Genomic DNA, 23,464 nt, shown 5'->3' with positions numbered 1-23,464 from the left:
AAATGTATACTGTACTAATGTATACAGGGCAGCCCTGTTCAGGGTAGTTTTTAACGTGTGATATTTTACTTTATTTTTGGTTTTTATGGAAGCAGCCCAGAGTGGCTGGGGAGGCCCAGCCAGATGGGCGGGGTATAAATAATAAATTATTATTATTATTATTATTATTATTATTATTATTATTATTATTATTCTAAGAGATTAGATGGGAACATTTTCAGACAGGACTGATGGAAGTCAGAAAAAAAATGGAATAGGATGTAAAAATATGTTGAATCACTGTTGAAAATGGTATGTTAAAAAACAACTATTTTTTAAAAATAATATATATATAAAAAGACAAGGAGACGGCAAAGTGGAAATGAGTTTGCCGACAGCAGTTCGGAAAGGTGGCAGGTAATGCCAAGCCCAGGCGAAGGCAAAAAACTCCATGCAACGCCAAGGCAGCAAATTCCACGCAATGCAATTTTAAAAAGCGCATTTTCCCACCTCCCTCTCTAATTGGGGGTTGACCCAAACCTAGCAGACCTGAGAAACTTGATGGGGGGAACTCCCCTCCCCCCCTCCTCCCCACCCCACCCCTCCCCCTCCCCAAACACCCCTCCCTCTCCAAATGGGGTCCAGCCCAACATCTCTTTCAAGAAAAGCGCCCAGCCCCGATGGGAAAATCCTGAATGGGGAAAAGGGGGCGGGGGCGTCTGGCGTGCATATTCATGAGCAGGGGGCGGGGCCAGGGCAGGAGGGGCGGGGCCAGGGCAATAAATAGGAGCCCTCCCTCTCCTGCAGCCTCTTTCCCTTTGCGCCAGAGGAGGAGGCGCTCTGAGCATCCTTGCAAAAGAGGACAGCTTGGTTTTTGCGCCTGCATCCATCTCTCTCTCTCTCTCTCGCTCTCCTGCTCCCTTCTCCTTGGGCATCCTTGTTTTGGGGGGAGACCTTTGCAGACCCAGCCCCCTATTTGCTCCCTCTGCCCCTTGCCAGGATCTTGACCCCCCCACTTTGAAGCCACCATGGCCGTCGAGAAGGAGAAGAAGACCTGCGGGCAAGTGATGACGGAGTGGAAGGAATTTATCTGGAACCCGCGCACGCATCAGTTTATGGGGCGCACCGGGAGCAGCTGGGGTGAGCCTGTCTTGTCTGGGGTTTTTTTTTGGGGGGGCGCACGCAGGCAGGGAGTGTGGGGGGGCCAGATCCTGCATCATCTCGCCTCCTCCTCCGCCTCCTCCTCCTCCTGCAGGGCAGGATTTAATGACAAGATACTTCAAGGACTCCTAGCCAAGGGAGATTATTTAAAGGGGGAGATTAGTGGAGATGGGGGGGGAGAACAGGGCCACGAAAGGGATTATTTTAGGGATGGGGGGGCGACTATAAGAGCCAAAAGCAAAGCTTTGGCTGAAAATCGGGGTCCCCCTCCTTGGAAAGTAGATTCTGAATATTCGCATTTCTCCCCCTTATTTTGTTTCTTTAATAAAAGGGGGCATCGCCCATGAGATTTTCTAACCTTGGTTTTTGAAAGAGGGGGGTGCTTTGGGGAGGGTTATGTAAGGGGGAGTTTTGTGATGGGGGGCGGTCTTTCTGGAGGGGGGAAATGGGGAATTTCTGTAACAGATCTCAGAGTCCTTTGGTGGGGGGGACTAGGAAAAAAAGGAGGGGGTTGTGATGGGTGATGCCATCCTGGAAGGGGGGGGCATGCAGATATGGCGGACTGCTGGGGTGCCCCCCCCCGAAAAGGGAAACTGCAGACCTTGAGTAAGATAGGAAATGCAAGGGGGAAATTGGGTTTCATGTGGATTTTGTTTGGGGAGGGTGGTTAATATGGAAAGGGCCATTATGAGAAATTTCAGGGGGTTATTTAGGTTTCTACGTTAAAAAAATATCTATATATGTTATAGATTAGTATTTAGGGTGGAAGAAAAGCAGGGAGACTGGAATTAAAACAGAGCCCCACTTCTAAAATAATTCTCAATTTTTGAATTTGAAGGAGGGGGGTGAGATGATCTAAGTCCTGGAATAGCAGCCAAGGCTGTACCTCAAAAAGGAACAGGGAAAAAACACATTGGGTTATTTACACCCTGGGCATAGCAACCCCCCCCCCAAAAAAATACACCCATCGCCACCCAGGCCATGAAGTGAAATTTGAAGATGGATAAAACTGGATTTCCCCTGGGATCCTGTTCTGCATTTGTGGGGTAGAATGGAATGGAGAATCTCGCCTTTGCAATGTTCTAGAAGGCAGGTTGATAAACAGGGGAGGGGGGGGTATATGGTTCTTTGGTCAAAGATTGACCTCAAACACCCCCCCCCCCAAAAAAACCCACACACACAAACATAACCTACAAAATGGAGATATTAGACATGCATTAGACATGCAGAAGAGAATTAATGTTGGGGATTTCGCTGCAGTCTTTGCGAATTTTTTTTTGGGGGGGGACAGCACCCCTTGGAGAAAGCAGATTGGGGGGGGGAATGTGTGTGTGTGTACATTTGACAGAGCTAAAAGACCCCAGTTTGAATAGATCAGAGCATGGAGGAAGCAAAATCATTATATGCTTTGAAGGAAAAAAATTGGGGGGAGCATTTGCTGTGATTGGGGTGGGGTGGGGGGGAGGAAAAGTGGGGTGCCTAGGGAGTCACTGCATCCCTGAAGATTGGGGGGGCGATCATTTGCTGAGGACGAGAGGCGATATTAAATGTGTGTGGGAAATGTGGCAGTAATGATAGAGTGGAATAGGCCTGAAAAATATATATTTTTTTGTGGGGGGGGGGGCTTATGGTCCCAGCGATCAGGTCCTGTATAGGGTCTGTGTGTCCCCCAAAAAGAAGGGCAGAGATTGTATGGGGCTTTCTGTTTCCTTGTTTCTTGGGGGGGTTTGACGGTGGGCTCTCCACCCCCCCCCCCCCAATTTTTGATATTGATTGATGCAGGGAAGAAGGTGCTGTAGGCATCAGCAGAGGCCAGAGCAGCAGGAAAAGTAGGTCATTATTTTCCTTCTGTGGAGTTGGCTTGCCAGGCCCCCTCTCTCTCCCCCCCCCACACCGCCTGCCCAGTCTGTCAACAAGCTCGCCCCCCCCCCCCAGTCTCCTGGCACCAGAGAGGAGAGGAGGGGGCTTCACGCAGCCTCTGTCGCTTTGTCCTGCTTCGAAAAATAACCAGGCTTGCAAAATAGTTGATTAAAATGCCCCCCCCCCCCGTGGCAAAATGCTGGTTTGCTGGCAAACCTTTCCTTGCTTCCCATCCTCTCTGTGTTGCGCCCCCTCCCTACATACAAACTAGATGTGTACCTAGAGCTGCTTTGAGCAATGAACCCTCCCTTCCAATGGTGACCCCCTTGATCTGCGAGGCAGTTGATTTATAGATCTCTCTATCTCCCTGCCCCCCCCCCCCCGGAAGCTGACATTATGAGATTTCTTCTTCAAACCACCCGTGTAAATGTGGCCAGGCCTTTCTAGATCTCCTACTGCAGATTCTTGGATTCTCCCCTTTCCAGACTTTCTACCCCCCCTCAAGTCTGTGTACCGCTTGATTCCACCCCCCCAATTGTACCCACCTTACTGGCACCCCCAAGTCGCCTTTTGGGGGGTGGGGATGGGATTGCAACAATATGTAGATGGCTGGGAAACTAGCTGGTGGTTCGAACTGGGAATGGGGCATCTGAATAATTTCTGGAGGGTGAGAGGGAAGAAAATTTGGGGTGGGGGTAGAGAAGGACTTGACTCCCCCGTTCGACAGAAGTCCAACCTTTGGGTCTGTCGCATTGCAACTCCTGAAGAACCTGGCAAGCTCTCCTTCTCCCTTGGAAACCTTGTTTGCCTGTGGGAAAATTCCTTTCCCCAAAGCTTGCAACCTCTCTGTCAGGCTCTGGCCCCCTCCTTGCAACCCCCCCTCCCCACAAATCTGCCCCCTCCCTCCTCCCTGCTTTTGTCAAATCCCACAAGTCTCCCACTCTCCTCAACTCGAATCTCTTGCAGTTTTCCTGGCCAGCATCTGGTTCAAACAGCAGCCTTTTCCCTGCTCTGTTTTTTTTTTGGGGGGGGTTCATCCCCTTTGATTGCGAACCAAAGCTGCGTTGATAATCTGGTTCCCCTTCCCCCCTCCACCCCCCACCAATTTATTGCAATTTACGACTCTCTGCTTTTGTGCGTTCTGGAGACCCGGCGACGTGCGGAGCGGTTTTGGGGGAACAAGAAGACCGCCCCCCCCCCAGATCCTGGCTTGCATTTCACTGCAGAAAGCTGATGGCACCTCACCCCCACTGCAGTAGCTGATCCTGATCCGGCGTGCGGTGTTGGGGGGGGGAGGAAGGAAACCAGGCCAAGATCTGACAGCACTTTATTTTGTGGGGGGGGGGGTGGTTTCCATCTAGGCTTGGCTCGGGGTTCAGTTGCCTTTGGCACTGCGGAGCGAAGACGTTGGCAAGCGGTGTGGAGAAGAGAGAGTTGGCGCAGCCTTTCGCCCTAATACACTTGGCAGAGGAGACATTGCTGCCTCGATTTCTCCATGGGGCAAAAGGCGGTCTTGTGGGGGGGGGCGCACCATTCTCAAGTACTTCTTTGGAAAAAGCATTTTAGCAGCAGGTGAAAGGATGTAAGCTTCACTTGCGGGGTTTATTCTAGGGGAAAGAAGCAGTTATCTCCGTAATAAGGTGAGGGTTCAAGAACCTCATCAGTCACAGATATGTGCCCCCCCATCCCATGCCATGTCTGTGGGGGGGGGAATGGTACCCACTGGTGCCAGGAAGTGGAGGAAACAGCAGCCAGGAAGATGGGTTTTGCTGCAGAATGCAGGCAGTCAATATTGGACACCCCCCTAATATCTGGGTTCTTCTAAGGCAAAAGAGCAGGGATGGGGGAGCCTGAAAGAGTTATGGGGTCTTCTCTAGGGTGGAAATGAGGCCTGATGTTTCGGCTTTGGGTGAGGGAGAGAGAGAGAGACCCACACAACAAGCAATGGGTGCTCAGGATTTTAAGCTGAGATGTCTAGTTGTGGGTGTTTTTTTGGGGTGAAAAGGATCTTGGGGGGACAGTAGGAGGCCTGATCTGAGGGCTGGACATTTCTGGAACGAGAAGAAGGGCAGTGGGGGCTGGATTTGGCAGGATTTGGCCAAGCGGGGGAGGCCGGGAGGGGTGACAGGACAAGGCAGGTGCTTAAATGTAGCAAAGAGAGAGAATGTGAAGGAAGGGGGTAAAAGGGGGCAGTTTTTACATTGGGGGGCTGCCTGGAAAAAAAATGGATAATTTAGAGGGCGGGGGAAGAGACTGTGGATTCTTCGAGAGTGAAAAACCCCATCATTTTTGTAATCTAATTGTAATTTTGTAATCTCATTTCTTCTTGTGGGGAATATACAGGGATTTATTTGTTTTTTTTGAGGGGGTGGGAGTTTTTTGGGTGGCAGGCAAAGCCAAACGCCGAAAGGAGGAGCAGACACATTTCTCACAAAAACGGCCAGGAATGGGGCATCCACGTTCTGCCTTATATCCTGGGTTCTACAAATGCTATAAATGCATTAAAAAAAAATTAAAAGGCTGGGGACCTGGGGGTTGTGTGTGGTTTTTTGGGGGGACTGCCCCCTTGCGCCCTCTCTGTGGATGCCCATATTTCTTTTGCTATAAATGTGTGTGTGTTTTGGAGAGACAGCAAGAACTCCAGACACAGCAAACAGGATTATCTCTTGTCTGTCAGCTCAGCTTTGGCCTTGCAAGGCCCAGAGATTCTGGGCTTAATGTCTTGCAAGCTGCAGGTTTTCCAGCTTTGCTGTCTATCTCTGTGTGTCATTGGAGAGGGTGCTTCAGAAATGCACTTTATTATTTATTGCACTGGCATTCCAGCTCTCCTTTTTTTTTCCCTTCCTCCGGAGAGCTCATCGATTTTCCCCTATCCTCATTCAATTCCACAAAATCACTGCCAGGTAGGCTGGGCCCAGAACGACAGTGACTGGTCCAAGGTGGCTGAACGGGGAGGGGATCTGAACCCTGCTCTTGAGTAGTCCGACTCTCTAACCACTACACCGCACTACTTGGTGCCTGTGGAGGTGATGGGATATCCAATTCCAGGCTTGACTCTTGAGTAACTTTAAGCATTGGCTAACACCCTGGGACGCGGGCTTGCCGATCAGAAGGTCAGTGGTTCGAATCCCCGCGACGGGGTGAGCTCCCGTTGCTCAGTCCCTGCTCCTGCCAACCTAGCAGTTTGAAAGCACGTCAAAGTGCAAGTAGATAAATAGGTACCACTCCGGCGGGAAGGTAAACGGCGTTTCCATGCGCTGCTCTGGTTCGCCAGAAGTGGCTTAGTCCTGTTGCCCACATGACCCGGAAGCTGGACGCCGGCTCCCTTGGCCAATAAAGCGAGATGAGTGCCGCAAGCCCAGAGTCGTCCACGACTGGACCTAATGGTCAGGGGTCCCTATACTTTACGAACACCCTGGATGTGAGCTTTGCTCTGCCTTGTCTCCGTGCGTTGAAAGAACACCGCAGGATTTGTGGGACGGTAACCCCTAGACCCCGCTGCCAGGAGTTGCTTATTTTAACACTCAACTGGGGGGCGGGTTGTGCTGTGGGTTCCTGGGGGGGGGGCAGCTGGAGAAAAATTTGCCCTGAGATTTGCTGAGTTTGTTTCTTTGAATTGCCTGGCGAATTTCAAACATACAGGGATGTATTTTAAACAAACCATTGGGCAGCTCTGATATTATCCTAATTGTCTCCATATTTTCGTACACAAGTTTGAGGCTCCTGCACACAAACACACAATGTTTCTGCCCCTCCCAGCCTCTGTTTACTTTCTGGCTTGTGCCGAATTGTGTCTCTCGCCTTTGGCCTGTGATGGTTCCTTCTGATAGCCTACTTATTATTCCAGCTGCGTGTCCTACATTGAATGAAGGTGTTGCAACCTAGATCTGGGATTCTTGTGGGTCAGATTCTCTCGCTGGGTGGAGTCTCTAGCTAGTCACTTCCTCTTGGCCTCAGTTCCCCGATCTGTGAAATGGCACCAGCGACCCACTTCAGTAAATTACACAGTAAACGGAGAGCTCCGCTGACCTGAGCTCAGAGTCATCTTTGGGATTAATGCAACTGTTTATTTCTACAAAGGGGCTGTGCTCGGACGTCTTAGGAGACCTAGGTGTAAACTTTGAGTAAATCCCATGTGAGTCTAGAGAACAGCTTGGATCCTACCTGGCTTTATATGTCAGGCCAAAGGCTTCAGTTTGCAAGCCCACAGCCTGGACTCTGGGCTTTTTTCCTTCGCTGAATGTTTTGGGAAACTCTCCTTGTCTTAAACAACGAGATAAGGAAGAGTTGGAAGTTAATAATAAATAAAAAACCCTAATCATTGGCTCCTGGGGGATTAAAAAAAACAACCACCCGGTTACTTGAATGTTCCACCATGTTGTCAGCAGTATTTTAGTCAATTACAAATTAGCAGAGTGGCTGTAAAGTTGACCACCGTTTGCACTTTTCGGGGGCTTCCAACTGATTATGAATATTCCCCCCTCTTCCTCCATGCATCCCCTTTTGAAGCACCCCCCCCCAAAGTTGTTGGCCATCTTGTGGCAGGGAGTTCCATAGTTCAGCTATGCACCGTGAGATTAAGGGCCCTGCCCATTGCGAACTCCTTGTGCCCCCTCGAATTTGAGTGTTTCTCTCCCCGCAACTCCTGCCACCCCACACTTTTCTCCTCCCTAAAGTGGAAGAATCCCAAAGATTTGAAAAACCGAATAGCATCGCACTGGGAATTTAGGGAGGTGAAAGTGCAGGGAAGCAGGAGGGAGGAGAACGAGGGTGAATCAAAGGAAACACAGATGGGTTCATAATCCACATTAAGCAGAAAGGTACCACTGAGGGAGAGCAACTGGGGCCGTAGTACAGCCTTCCTCCAGCTCAACCCTCCAGATGTTTTGAGACTACAATTCCCATCATCCCTGACCACTGGTCCTGCTAGCTAGGGATCATGGGAAACATCTGGAGGGCTGAGTTTGAGGAAGGTAGGTTTGCCTAGCAGTAGAGGAGAGCGCCATTTAGAGAGGAAGGGGATGATATATGGGGCAGGTCTGCTTCGGCCAGCGCTGGGACTTTTCAACGAAAAATATACCACATTTTCTCGAATCTGGGATTTAGAAACGGAGGTCAGGCCCTGGGAAGTGTTCGAAAGGTGCCTGGCGCATTTTGCCATCGGCCACTTGCGACCAAATTAAAATCTTCATTTTTGGAGTTTCAGGCAGGGAGGGTATCTCCTAGCCGGATCGGGAGATTATCGTAGAATTGGGATCCCTGAGGGTCATTTAGCCCAACCCCCCGCCATGCAGGAGTCTTTCGTCCAACGTGGGTTTCGAATCCACAACCCTGAGATTAAGAATCTCTTGCTCTTCCATCCAAACTGTCGAGGACTGATCCTGGGACCTTTGGCAGACTCTGTACCCCTGGCCCTTTAGCATGCAACACACTAAAAGAGTGTTAAAACGTGCTAAAGGGGTATCAAAGGCTTGGGGGTTCAGTGCAGACCCCCCTTTTAATTCCCTGGCCCTAAAGCCTGCCTGCCATGGATAGCCCAGCTGCCCTCTTGCTGAACTTCGTGGGATATCTGGCGACTGTGCCGAAGTGGAGGAAAGGCATCTCTGGTTTCCTTCGCTTCGTCAATCATCTAATTAAATTGGCACAACGCCCTAGCGAGGCAGGCAGGTGCCGGAGAGGGAAATTTCGGGATGGGCCAAAGACGTTACGGTTTCGTGGGCGTTTCAAAGGCAGGGCAGACATAAGGCGGTAGCAATTTGCAGGCTTTCTTTCTGGAGCGACTGTTGTCGAACCGGCGCTCCTTATGGGAGTTGTAGTCCGAAATCGCCCTGGGGGCTGGTGGGAGTCGTAGTCGGGTATAGAAATGAGCTAGGCGTGTTTTGCGACTGGCGTGGGTCCAATTGCGACCGCCGGCTGACAGGCTGGCGACTGCAAAATGTCTTTTAGAAGAGGATTTGAAATATTTCACTTGAAGTTGTTGTTGTTTTTTCTATTTTATTTCATTAAATGTTACCAAAAAATGAATAGAAAAAATATAAATGATACATAACCATACATAAAAACCTTTCATCTACACAGTTTTCCAGAATGCAGACTAGAAAAGAAAAAGATAAAAGAAACAAGGAAGGAAAATGCTTTTCATAATCGACTTCATATGAAGTTGTTTTAATCTGGATTGTGTTATGTGATGTTTTTGTGTGTTGTAAACCGTTTTGAGACTTGTTCTTTAAAATATAAAGCAGTATAGAAATGAAATAATAATAATAATAATAATAATAATAATAATAATAATAATAATAATAATAATAATAATATTCCTTGAGATAACTAGCTGTGGCAACCGAAACCTAGCTTTAAGGTTTGCGCTGTCATGGTCCAAAATGGCAGTTTTGGGTGGAGGCTGGTGAGTCCCAATAGCCCTGGAGGGTGCCACGTTGGCAAAGGCTGTTCTACAATATTCATTTGCAGGCCTGTCTAAGAACAGCATCCCATCTGGCAGGGGGGAGCATGAGGTGGGGGCTAATAAGAAAACAGAATGGGGTCAGTTCTAATGGCTACAGTTTTTGGACCTCACTGCCTGACTCTTCCCTCAATTTAATCTATTTTTTTCCCTGCCCCTTCCAGCTCTGATCCTGCTGTTCTACCTCGTCTTCTACGGCTTCCTCACGGCCCTCTTCACCCTCACGATGTGGGTGATGCTGCAGACGGTGGACCAGTTCAACCCCAAATACCAGGACCGCCTCTCCATCCCAGGTGAGGCCTTGGCTTCCAACCTTGCGTGCAGATCACGTGCAAAGTCCCCACAGGCAGAAAGCAGGTGCAACAAGGAGGTCCAGCCTGGCGTTCTCCCTGAGGTGTTAGCTTTCTGCTTGAAGGGTGCTTTTCCCTAGCTGTCAACTTACAGATTTGAAAATAAGGGGCCAGCAGCCTTGAAAATAAGGGATCAGCAGCCAAAAGAAGGGATCAACAATTACTTTGACATATTTTGTTGCGTGCAAATGGCTTTAGATACCTATTAGGTCCATAAATTACCATAGAGCATATATTCAACATTAAAAACCAACAATTTGTTGTTGACAAAGCACAGCTGGACATAGAAAGGGCCCCATTACCTTCAGTAGCTTATTTAAGAGACATCATCAATAAGGGACAGCAGCGGGACATGGCGCTGGGATAAGGGACTGTCCCGCCAAATAAGGGACGCTTGACAACTATGTGGTTTTCACATAAGTGGTGCTGTGTGGAGAGGGGCATGTTTAAGTGGTTTTGCATGAGGCACTGGTGTCTAAAGAAGTGCCTGGCCTTCGAAGAATCATAGAGTTGGAAGGGACCCCTGCGGTCATCTAGTCCAACCCGCTGCAATGCAGGAATCTCACCTTAAGCACCCATGGCAGATGGCCTGCCAGCTTGCACTAGGAACTGCACTGATGTGCAGAATCTGGCTAGGGTCGTTCATTGAACTCTGTACATACTCAGAGACGTGGGTGTTCTCAGGGGAAATGTCCCCCTGCCGCCCCACGGTACCACCAAAATAGAAAAGAAGGCTAACACTTCGGACATGCAAGTCGCTCCCTCTTGCATGGAGCCCTGGGAGGGGAGGTTGAAGCTGTTAAACGGGCTATTCTTGGCACATTCACAAACTACAACCCCCAGGATCCTTTGGGGCAAGCCCTGGCCGTGTACAGGAATGTGTAAACCCAGTGTGGATATGCCTAGCTGCTTGCTAAACTGGCTCAAATTAGGAGCTCCCCACTGGTCTTTCTCACAGATGAGGGGCTTGCTGGGGCCATCTAGTCTGACCCAGAATTTTGCCTGCCGGACAGGAGCTGTAGTCGAGAACACCACGAGGCGGCCTAGTAGACCGCAGGTGGCTTGAAGAGGAGGCACCCTGGTGTTAGCAGCACTTTATCCAACCTTTGCCTCCTTGCCAAATAGCCAGTTTCTCCAAGGAGAGAACTAATAATAATAATAATAATAATAAATTTTTATTTATTCTCCACCAGGCTCAGGTGGAAAACCAGGCTCAGGGCAGCTAGCAACAAATTTAAAGCACTTAATTGATGCAACGAAAACAGCATAAAATACAGTATAAAACGTGAATAACAATAAATTCAGAAATCAAAAATCAATTTAGGGGGGAAATCCATCCAATAAACATTAGATGATCACCAGGGCTAGCTGGCTAAGTTAGTCCTATTTGGGCCAGCGAGGAGACCAGGGGAGAATTAGCTGTGGGATCCCAGAGTGGGTAATCTTCATAAAACGGGGAGAGAAGGAAGGGGAATAAAAGATCAGGCTAAGTTCAAGTTGAAAGCCAGGCGGAATAGCTCTGTCTTACAGGCCCTGCGATAGGAGATCAAGTCGTGCAGGGCCCTGGTCTCATGGGACAGAGCATTCCACCAGGTCGGAGCCATCACTGAGAAGGCCCTGGCCCTGGTGGAGGATAATCTGACTTCCTTAGGGTCCTCTAAACTATGATTATTCATGGACCTCAAGGTCCTCTGCGGGGCAGACCAGGCAAGTTTCTGGTCCTCAGGGAGGAGTGTGGGCAGGCGGAGCTCTGAAACTCAACCATTTCTCTCTTTTTCTCCCTCCCTGCCTTGCAGGTGTGATGATTCGCCCCAAGACGGACGCGCTGGACATCACTTACAACATGAGCCAGACTGAATCCTGGGAGGAATACGTGAGGATGCTAAATAAGTTTTTGGAGGGTAAGTAAAATGGGGGAAGGCATAACACCTTTCTCTTCCCCCCCACCACCCGGCATTTCTGGCAATGATGCTAATTAACCACTTAATTAGGGAAGGAACGGCCTCACACCCCCTTTTCCCAAGCTTCTGCGACATTCCCTTTCTTGTCGCCGGAAGTTGTTGGAATACAACTCCCATCATCCAGGGTCCTGGGAAGGAATGGATGATGGGAGTTGTAGTCCAACACCACCCGGGAACCCAAGTTTCAGAGGGGCTGGGGCAAGCGTGCGCAGCTGAGGCCCCCTAGAGGTGGCAGGTGTTGAAAACGAGCTGGGCGTGTTCACCAGCGGAACTCCTTGCTGGGTGAAACTCCACGATGCCCTTTAAGCCAGGTTGCATATATCTATATAATCACCTGCCTTCGCTTTCCTCCAAGGGGCTTTCCACTCTCTTATAAAATCTGACGGAATTGAAAATATACCGGAATCCTTTGCGGATTGTTAATTGGAGACGGGGGTGTCTGCCTGACGCTATGTGGGGAAGAGGCAGCAGAACAGAGAGTGGATTTGCAAAGATCTGAGCAGTGCAGGAAACTGCTCTGGACTCCAAGACAGTGTCCATCTAGGCCAGTGCTGTCTACACTGACTGCCAGCAGCTTTCCAGGTTTCAGACGAGAAACCAAACCATAAAACAGCCGCATAGAATAAGTGCATTCGCAAGTAGTTTAAAAGAGCAAAGTCCCAAGGAAAAGGCTATCTTATTATCAAGTCTAGTTCCAGATTTTGCCAGGCATGTCTTGGAAAGGACGGTTCCTCTGTATATCTAATGAATGAATGCCAAATCTTATTAAAAGGTGTCTGGAGGTTGCAGCCCTTGTCGAAATCTGAAATTGTGTGTCATTTTCTCCATTAGATCTGTATGCCAGAGCAATGCAAGGATAATACTAACCTCCTCTGGAGGGTCATTAATCGGTATTACAGCTGCATAATTTAGATGTGTGTGCGCGCTGCTTTTTAAAAAGGGTCTCGCTATAAAAACGCAGTGTGCTTTTGGGAGCTGGTGCTGCAAGCATTATTTAGTCTTTTTTGATCTGTGCTTCAGTAGACACCTGGACTGTCATTCCCACTTGTTAGTGGATGGGGAACGACTTCAAAGACACGGTTTCTGCGCCACAAATAGCCCCCACCGAACCTCATTAAGATTGAACCTGGGCTATTTGATCTGTCCCATCATGGTTTTTAAATTTCGTTTTATTCCGTGTACGGTGGTGCACCTGCAGTCCTTCCAGATGATGTTTTGCGGCCAGCCTTTATTTATTCGCCTCTTCCTACAAAACATTTTTTAATGGGGAGATGTGGAGGCAGCGGGCCCTGTCTTGGATGTGTTTTTAAAAGGGGGTTGGAGGGAAAATATTAAATAAATTCAATAACAACAATGGCCTACATTTGCACTAATAAAATGAAAATCACGGGAACTGTAGTTTACCCCTCAGAGAACTACGTTTCCCAGGATTAGGGGGCTTTGGTTATATGAGCTTTAAAAGAAGCTTGGGTCTGCCGCTCAGCTCTTGGCCTAACCTCACAGGGTTGTTGTGAAGCATAAAACAGGGCTCCTTGGAGGAAAAGTGAGATCAAACGTAAAAATAAACAAGACAGGGTTTTTTTTAAGTACCCTCGCTCGGTTGTTGTGCCAGAATTGTCTTCTGTGGAGTCTCAAAAGGGTCTTTGGAATATATGAAAAAGGCTATAATGCAAAGCTGTGCGATAAAACCATGGCTATATAAACAGTATAATGAGAACGATTGGAAGTTTTTATTTGACGGATATGCTTTGGTATAAATTTTTGGCTTTTTCTTTTTATCTTTTTCTTTTGTCTTGATTTTTCTTTCTCTATTTCTCTCTTTTATATTTACCTTCGTTGTAAAGGATCATCTGTATCTGTATTTTAAACTAATAAAGAGTTACCATGAAAAAACATAATCAAATGGGTCTTTCTCTACCCTGGAACTCCCTGAGACTGGGTCAAGGAGATGTTCTGTTGCTGAGCTACGTTTTCCTCCTCCTGCATCGCCGGGGGTTGGACTAGATGACACCCGGGGTTCCCTTTCGAACCCTTACGATTCCTCCTTCTCTTCTAGCTTATGACAACGCCAAACAGGTGGCCAGCAACCGGGATTGTATCCCGGGGCAGTACAACGAGCAGGTGGACAACGGGGTGTTGAATTACCCGAAGACGGCGTGCCAGTTCAACCGCACCATGTTGGGCGACTGCTCGGGCCTCAACGACACCACCTACGGGTACCGGGACGGGCGTCCCTGTATCCTCGTCAAGATGAACCGGGTAGGCTAAGAAGCCCTGACTGTTCCTCTCTTGCCGGTTGAGGCTCTGTTCAGTCTGAACAAGGGAATGATAACAATTTATAATAATTTATTGGGACGCGGGTGGCGCTGTGGGTTAACCCACAGAGCCTTGGACTTGCCGATCAGAAGGTCGGCGGTTCGAATCCCCGCGATGCGCTGAGCTCCCGTTGCTCGGTCCCTGCTCCTGCCAACCTAGCACGTCAAAGTGCAAGTAGATAAATAGGTACCACTCCGGTGGGAAGGTAAACGGGGTTTCCGTGCGCTGCTCTGGTTTGCCAGAAGCGGCTTAGTCCTGCTGGCCACATGACCCGGAAGCTGTACGCCAGCTCCCTTGGCCAATAAAGCCAGATGAGCACCGCAACCCCAGAGTCGGTCACGACTGGACCTAATGGTCAGGGGTCCCCTTTACCTTTACCTTATAATTTATGACCTATACCCCACTGATCTGGTCGGGCCTCCCCAGCCACTCTGGGCAGCTCCCAACAGAATATTAAAAATGCAATAAAGGACTTGAGTTTTCAAATGGATCCAAATGGCAAGAAAGAACTAAATATCTGGGAGACAGTGGAACGGACTCCCTCGGAAGGGGGCGGCCCAGTCAAGATTTGAGAATTGCGAGCCCTCCATCCCCACATCCGAGGATTAGAAGGATAGGTCGCAGGAGCACAGAAAAACCTCCGGCTGCCTAACCTTTCCTTCTGTGGAGATGGGAGGAATTCTGTTGCCGATTCTGTTGAATTGCAGCCTTCGCCGACCCGGTGGTTTTGAACTATAACTCCCATGGGAGTTGTAGCGCGGAACCACCGGACGGCACCAAGTCGGCGAAGGCAGGTGTTTTGAAAGCATCAGCCTTTCCCACAGTGGGGCAAATTCCACCCCGTCTTTTTGCCGATGGTGGTGTCGTTTCCCCCCCTGCCCAGCTCAGTTAATTTTTTGTGGGGTGGGGAGGGCAGAGTGAGAGCCACTTGGAGGTCCTGAACTCTTTTCTCCCCCCCATTTTGTGTCTCGGCAGGTCATCAAGTTCTACGCGGGAGACGGCAAGCCTATCAACGTCTCTTGCCTGGCAAAGGTAAAAGCCTCTGATCTGCCACTGCCACTGTCTCTCTCTCCTCCTTCTCTTCTTCCTTGTTTTTTTCTTTCTTGTTCTTTCTCATTCCATTTCATTAACGCTCCACTTTCCCCTCTCCTCCTCCTCCTTGTCTCTTTCAAAAAAATTAATTATTCTGTGCATTCAGAGACCCCGCTCTAAGCACGAGGTAAGGTCTTGCCAAAGCATTAGAAGATAAATCTAGAACCGTATAGGCAGATAGATGTCCTTTAGTGGATCCTAGAACCCAACGGCTTTTGCTTTCTGCTCTTCCTGCAACGCTTCGGGGTATAGGGGTAGAGAACCCATATAGGGGGCCGATCGCCTCTGGCCCGCAAAAGTAGCCTTGCCGTTTCGAAGAACCCAGCAGTCCACATTGCCGGCTAGATTCCCAGTCGCTGCCTTTTGCGCAAAACAATTTGTGCTTGGAAGAAGTCGCTCCAAACCTTCCTGTCCCGCAATACCTTGCTGGAAGTTTCAGGCTGGGTAAAAGGAAGAAGAGCAGAGTTAACCTGTGGAACTCCCTGCCACTGGATGGCGCAGGGATGGCCGCAAAATTGGATGGCTTTCAAAGAGGATCAGGCAGGTTCCTGGAGGAGGAGAGGGCTATGGATGGCTCCCAGCCAAGGTGGCGATGTTCTCCCATCACAATCGGAGGCAGGGTTGCTTCTGAATACCAGTTACTGGAAAACGCGGAGGGGAGGATCTTGCATTCAAATCCTGCTTCCAGGCATCCCCTAATGGGCATCTAGGTGGCCACTGTGAGAACAGGATAATGGACTAGATGGGCCACAGGCCTGATGCAGCAATTTTGTCTTATATCCCCCAACTCGAACCTCTTCGTTGCAATGTGAATATCCCACAAAAGTATTAATATCAAAAGGAGAGACATTCTCCCCTGGCACTAGCTATGAATATTGTTTTATTCTGTTGGGGTGCCCCCTTTTTCAGATTTAGCAGGGGTAAATCCATATTGGCTGGGATTTATTTATTTTTTTGAAAATTTCTCCAAGGACACTTCACAGCCTCCTGTGAAAGAAGAATACTAAAAAAATAATAATTGTAATCATAATAATTTCTTGTACCCTGCCCATGTGACTGGGCTCCCCCAGCCGCTCTAGTTTGTTAGGGCTGGGGGGTTATTTAAAAATATTGATTTGTTAGCCTCTAAATTCATTGAACATTGCTATATAGGGGTCACAAAATCACGTGTAAACATTTCTCCAGGTCAGTTCCATCATTTGGTATCCCGATAGACATCGGATAGCTAGCCTACCAAGGGATGGCTCAAAAAACCCCACCACAGCGATATTTAACAGCTTGGACGATGCATTTAAATACTGCTTGCCATGAAGTTAAGAACATGGGGAACTTCCTTGTTAAGTTCATGAGCATGAATCCATCTGGTTCAGTGCTGGCAGTGGCCCCCCTGAGGTTTCAGAAAAGGGCCTTTCCCCCAGCTCTACCTGCAGATCTTGTCAGAAATCAAATTCAGGACCTTTTTTATGCAAAGTAGATTCTCTCCCACTCAGCCACTTCACTTCCTTTACCTCTTGCCTCCTGCAGTAGTTTTTCCCTTTGTGAGCAATCGAGGCAGCGCATACCCTTCTGAAAAACCAGTTCAAGGGATGTTGAAATTTGCCGCGCCTTTACGTTAAGCAATGTCAAACGAATTCCTTGTTTTTGCAATACGAGGAAGAGGCGGAGAGGTAGTCCGGGCTCTGAGTACCTTTTCCTTTTCCCTGTCAAATCATGACTCAGCCCCAAGCGCCCAGCTTCTGAGATTTGTCGCCAGATTTGCATTCAGGTTCATCTTCACAGCCTCTTGTTGAATTTATGAAAGCTGGAGCTTCCAGATGTCTTTGGTTTCAGTGTACAATTCAGATTTCCGGGTGGAGGTAGATCACAGTATTTTTTCTAAAACACACACACCGTTTTGCTAATTTTTCAAAAAGAGAAGAAATTTACACCAACAATATCATTTGGTTTCCCTCTTACTCCCCTACCCGCTTCCCTAACAAAACTTGAAGTTGTCCCGTCATCGTAAGGTAATACAGTGGTACCTCCAGTTGAGAACGGGATCCGTCCCGGAGGCCCATTCGCAACATGAAAAGAGCGCAACCTGAAGCACCGTATCTGCACAGGTGCGTGGCGCGATTTGGTGCTCGTGCACATGCGCGAGTGGTGAAACCCAGAAGTAACCCTTTCCGGTACTTCCGGGTCGCCGCGGGACGTAACCTGAAAGAACATTACATGAGGTATAACTGTACAGAGATAGTGTAAGAAAAGGATCACAGCTGTGTAAAATGCAGTCTTGATAGCCCTTGGTTTTCTTTGTTCCTCTTACGTTTTTTGTAAAAATGGCTGTCTCCCTCCTCTGTTCATTTAGCCTTTCCTTTGTTCACTTTATTTTCTTCTTTGTCTCTCCACGCGTTCACTCTGTCTTCTTCTTCCACGTTTCTGTCTTCAGAAGAAAAAAAACCCTAAGGAAGATCTCATAGTAAGGACAACGCTGGATGCGGTTTGGGAAAAGCGGGGCCAGGGGGGGTGGCGGCCCTGGAGGCTGTGTCTTAGTGGGAGGGGAGATTTTTGATAATTGAATGCACATAGCAGATAGCAGAAGAGTTGAATGGGGCAGCGAGCGAGCACCGGGAGTGGGGGGCAGAATGATCATTGGCGTAGCCAGCCAATAGGAAAGGGAGATATCACAGTTCATGAAAGTGAGTTTGGAATAGTGAGCATTAAGGTGAATGGGGGTGGCATGTTGCTAGCCGCATGTCAGGGAGGGGGGGGGGAGGGATAAAATATGTTTTGACACCCGTCTTTTCTCCTCCCACAGAAAGAGGAGGACGCCCAGAAACTGGGGGAGATAGCAATGTTCCCTCCCAATGGAAACATTGACCTAATGTACTTTCCTTATTACGGCAAAAAAATCCATGTAAGTATTGCACACTCCCGAAGCCTTTTCTTACCTCCTCTTCAACCCAAAAGTGTGTTTCTTGGGGCCATCTTTTGCTGAAGGTACAGGACCCCTGACAAGTATGTCCAGTCGCGAACGACTCTGGGGTTGCGGCGCTCATCTCGCTTTACTGGCCGAGGGAGCCGGCATTTGTCCGCAGACAGTTTTTCCGGGTCATGTGGCCAGCAGGACTAAGCCGCTTCTGGTGAAACCAGAGCAGCGCATGGAAACACCGTTTACCTTCCCACCAGAGTGGTACCTATTTATCTACTTGCACTTTGACGTGCTTTTGAACTGCTAGGTTGGCAGGAGCAGGAACTGAGTAACGGGAGCTCACCCCGTTGTGGGGATTCGAACCGCTGGCCTTCTGATCAGCAAGCCCTAGGCTCAGTGGTTTAGACCACAGCGCCACCCGCATCCCGCCATCTTTTGCTAAAGGGATGTACAAAGACTGGGTGGGAGGAGAAAGCTATGTTGTGGGCTTGGACTAAACATTTATTGTTCCAAAATAGAAAGTGGAAAAGCATTAAACCCCAAAATAGGAAGCGCTCCAAGTATTTGGCCATCATATTCAACAGTCCGCTTGCAATATTATATTTCAGATGGACTGTCGCATATTGCGTTGTTTATTTCTATAGTCCTACATACCATTTTGACTCAATTGCTCCAGCTCACGTTGTTGTGGGATGTATGATTTCCACTGTATATTTTGCCGTTCCTGTGGCCAGTAAACCACTTCGTAAATAGCGGTACAGAAAGGCTGTGTAAAAATTAAAAACGAAATGGGAGCAAAGTTAAAGTGCTAAAGCATGGGTAGGCAAACTATCTGACCCAATCGCCTTCTAAATCTGGCCTGCGGACGGTCTGGGAATCAGCGTGTTTTTACATGAGTAGAATGTGTGCTTTTATTTAAAACGCATCTCTGGGTTATTTGTGGGGCATAGGAATTCTTTCATTTTCCTCCCCAAAATATAGTCTGGCCCCCACAAGGTCTGAGGGACAGTGGACCAGCCCCCTGCTGAAAAAGTTTGCTGACCAGTCTCTCCAGTATTTAGTAGCTAGGCAAGAAATAAAAATCGAGATAAATTCAGTTTTTTTAAAAAAATTGGTTTGTGGTTTAGCAAGCTAGGGTTTTTTTGGCACTGAAATTAACTCTTAACTTTTGCAAGGACATTTCGGGCTGCCGCTTTAATCCGAGCGCAAACGCTGCCTTAGTGTTTTCGGAGGAAGAGCGAGAGATTTGGGGGGGTGCCAGACGAGATCCGTGGGTTGGTTCCCCGGCTGATTTTTTGCCCCTCGGTCTCCCCCACTTCCGCAGGTGAACTACACGCAGCCCGTCGTGGCCGTCAAATTCCTCAACCTGACGTTCAACTACGACCACCACATCGAGTGCAGGGTCAACGCCGCCAACGTCAACACGAACGACGAGCGGGACAAGTTTGCTGGCCGCGTGGCTTTCAAGATCCGGGTCAACAAAGAATGATAGTGTCCCCCCCAAAAAATCCTCGGTCCGTCCTCCCCTCCGCCCCATCCCCTTGCACCCCAGCACCCTAAAAAAAAAGAAAGAAAGAAAGCTAACTTTTTTCTTCCATGCTCAGAAGAGGGTGGCGCATTGATGTTGAAGGAGGAGCAAGGTGGTTGTGGGGTGCAGGGGGGACACCCCACTTCTGCACATCCTTAACCGTTGCTGTTAGACAATCCCCGAACCCCGAAATCGACGGCTTTGCTTCTTCCACCTGCACCCCTTCATCTGGCCCGCATTTGCCCCCTTTACCTCTCTCGAAATATTTGGGAATGCTGCTTTTGGCTCGTTCTAACGACATTTTTTCTCCCCCTTCTCGCCCCACATATGTGGGGAGCTCAGAGGCTGTGATTTCCCCCCCCCCTCCAAGCCCAGGTCCCACGAATCTCCCCACCACCCCCACCACCCCTTTCCCATCCCGGAGATATTTCCTAATATAATAATAAATGTATATAGATATTTTTTATATATATTAAAAATTAAGGTACTGCTGAGTCCTCCGTATTTTCATCCTTTTCCAGAGCTCTTTTCCTTCCCCCTCCTCCTCTCACCCTCGACATCTTTTCTACCAGTTTTGCTCCTGCCACAAAACCCTTGTTATGAAAATAGCTACAGGGGGGCTCCTTGGCCCTATGGGGGTTAGCAGTGGGCCATCTTGGTTCCTAATTTGGGGGGAATTTCTGTGGTTTGGGGCCTCCGACTGTTGACCATTGGGAAGCCATTTTGTCTCGGCCGCTCTGGAAGCTTCCGGCGGCCGTGACTGCGCGAAAGAACGTCAAAATATGTGTTAAACGTGGGGTTTTTTTGAGGGTGTGTATTGCTGCGCTCTCTAAATACACTTAACGAAGGATTAAACCCAATTATTCCCTCAGAATGCTGGCCACCGAGCGAAATGGCTGCACTTTCTTAGTTCTGCATGATGGACAAAATGGCCGCCGCTCTGTTTTTGGATGGCAGCCATTTTGCTGCTGGCCGGTCCTCTCAGTTAAATCAGTAAACCCTTCTTCCCGGTTTTAGAAAGAGCAGAATCCGTGGCAACTGTCCAAAACGGCTTCAGGGGTTGAAGCGTCCCCGTTCTCCCCCCTTACTACTTTTGACTTTTGTGTGGCAATAGCTTGCCATCTCTCTCTTGACTTGCAAGCAGCTTTTGTTAAAAAAAATGGCAGACAAAAGGCTTTTTTTGGGCATGGCGGCTGTTCTGATTCCCTCGCAGAGGAAACGGTCGCGGCGGCTGTGAAAAACGCAGCTTGTCAGTCTTAATTGTCTCATCCTGCCATCCCTCTTTTATTCCCTCTCTCTCTTCTAAATAGGATCTACTCTGACCCTGTTCGTCCTTTAGTGTACAGTTGTTTTAATCTGTTATAATAGTGGCACACATTGCACTAAGATGATGATAGAAAAGAAATTTAAACAAAACAAAACCACTGGTTCTGCCATAGTTGAGGGGGAAATATTGACTGAACCCAATAATGCCTCTTTAGTCACTTTAATTAACCGATGGAGTTTTTTTTTATTTTACTTTTGTTTTCTCTTAGATTCTGGCTTGCCTCATCTCTCACTTCCCGTTTAATATTTGTCGGAAGAACAGAAACGTTGTTTTAAAACGAAAGCCAACTTTTAATTTTTGGCAATGGGTGTTTTTTATATATATATATATAAAAACCTCCCTTGCTTCTTGTTTTTCAATAGTTATTAAATTTCACCCCTTTCACCTCTTTTAAGGCTTGCATTGAAGTCGATTATTACGTGTATGAATGGAAGACATAACTTAAAAATTCTTTGGCTTTTTAACTCTTTTATTTTTATCTTTGTTTTTATTTGCAGAATTATTTAATTGCCTGTATCAGATTTACTGTAAAGATGAGAAATAAATAAATAAATAAAATAAAAACTTTAAAAACTTTGGTTGCCTTTTGGGTTGGAGTTTTTGACCGTGCATTTAGATACGTCAAACGGAGCTGTGGGGAGCATTTTTCCCTGCTGCCTGGAGGCGAAGGATAATTATCTTTTTTTCTCAGTTTTTGCTATTATTTTGCATTTATGCAGCTCACAAAGTGCATATATTCCTCCCTTCCTTTCCATTTAGCCTAACAACAGCCCTGCGAGGTCGGTTCGGCCGGGAGGAAGAGCGAGTTGGCTCCGCAAGGTCAGGGAATGAGTTCTATGGTCAAGTATGTTACAGGATTTGAACTCTGGTCTCTCCAGGGTCCTAGCCTGACACTCCAGCCGCCAAACATCACCTTGCCTCACCTTCCGAGTTGCCCATCCATAGTTGGCAGCAAACTCTGCAGGTCCAAAATGCATTAACCCCCCAATGAGGCCGAGATGCATTTTGCGCTTTTAATTAAAGCGCAGCCTTTTCTTCCTAAACGTGCATCTGTCCTTAGAAATTAGCATATGCACAGCTCCATATTTTGGCCTTTTCCTGGCCACGAAATTAAAAGATGCCTGCTTCTTGGGAGAAAAGCAATGACAAACCTAGACAGCATCTTTAAAATGATGCATTGATTTTTCTCCCTTTTTTTTTGGTGAAAAATCAGACTGGAATCCAGAATATTGCATTGTAGCAGACTGGACTAGAGCTGTAATTCTATGAAATAAGGTCAGCCCTTTTGAATAGGGGGGGGGGGGGGCAAGCAAGAAAAGAGAGGGTCCTTTTTCATTGAACGCGTAGCTTTTTAAAAATTGGGCTGAGTTGAAGCCAGAAGTGGCACAATAAATAGCCCCTTGGTAATTTGGGGCTGCCCTTCGAGGGTTGGGCATCCCACCCCCTAAATCACTTGGCACGTCATGGGGGGGGGGGGAGAGATGTTGGCAGAGACACCCTGGTTCCCTCCGAGCCAGACCGAATGAATGGCTTTCATTAAGGCCTTGCCTGTAGCCCTTTTTCTTTTCTTTTCAGTGAGCTGACAGGGAAAGGAGGAAAGGGAGGGGGCCGTTGGCCTTCTTTCTTGGGCTCCATGATCACTGCAAATGGTGACAGCAGTCACAAAATTAAAAGATGCCTGATTCTTGGGAGAAAAGCAATGACAAACCTAGACAGCATCTTAAAAAGCAGAGACATCACCTTGCCGGCAAAGGTCCGTATAGTTAAAGTTGTATGGCCTTAAACGATTCGTTCAAAATTGGGAAAGGAGTACGACCAGGCTATATATTGTCTCCCTCCTTACTTAACTTATATGCAGAATTCATCCTGGGAAAGGCTGGGCTGGATGAATCCCAAGCTGGAATTAAGATTGCCGGAAGAAATATCAACAACCTCAGATATGCAGATGACACAACCTTGGTGGCAGAAAGTGAGGAGGAATTAAAGAACCTTTTAATGAGGGTGAAAGAGGAGAGGGCAAAATATGGTCTGAAGCTCAACATCAAAAAAACGAAGATCATGGCCACTGGGCCCATCACCTCCTGGCAAATAGAAGGGGAAGAAATGGAGGCAGTGAGAGATTTTACTTTCTTGGGCTCCATGATCACTGCAGATGGTGACAGCAGCCACGAAATTAAAAGACGCCTGCTTCTTGGGAGAAAAGCAATGACAAACCTAGACAGCATCTTAAAAAGCAGAGACATCACCTTGCCAACAAAGGTCCGTATAGTTAAAGCTCTGGTTTTCCCAGTAGTGATGTATGGAAGTGAGAGCTGGACCATAAAGGCTGGTCGCCGAATAATGCATGCTTTTGAATTCTGGTGCTGGAGGAGACTCTTGAGAGTCCCATGGACTGCAAGAAGATCAAACCTCTCCATTCTGAAGGAAATCAGCCCTGAGTGCTCACTGGAAGGACAGATCCTGAAGCTGAGGCTCTAAGACTTTGGCCACCTCATGAGAAGAGAAGACTCCCTGGAAAA

General features: G+C 48.0%; 1 protein-coding gene across 1 annotated transcript; it reads left to right on the top strand.

Moving 5' to 3' along the window:
• The first annotated feature begins 807 nt into the window (after positions 1 to 807).
• On the top strand, positions 808 to 21,521 carry ATP1B2 (ATPase Na+/K+ transporting subunit beta 2). The gene is made up of 7 exons (XM_081887007.1): positions 808 to 1,119; positions 9,625 to 9,753; positions 11,607 to 11,711; positions 13,828 to 14,030; positions 15,063 to 15,119; positions 17,977 to 18,075; positions 19,415 to 21,521. Exons 1-7 carry the CDS (start codon positions 1,008 to 1,010, stop codon positions 19,577 to 19,579), a joined length of 870 nt encoding a protein of 289 aa, XP_081743133.1. The 5' UTR covers positions 808 to 1,007; the 3' UTR covers positions 19,580 to 21,521.
• Positions 21,522 to 23,464: the final 1,943 nt, after the last annotated feature.

The sequence above is a fragment of the Podarcis melisellensis genome, assembly GCF_964234715.1.
Source record: "Podarcis melisellensis genome assembly, chromosome: 13".
Taxonomy (NCBI): domain Eukaryota; kingdom Metazoa; phylum Chordata; class Lepidosauria; order Squamata; family Lacertidae; genus Podarcis; species Podarcis melisellensis.
The sequence above is the reverse complement of the archived record's forward strand: the minus strand, read 5'-3'. Positions and strand labels throughout refer to the sequence as shown.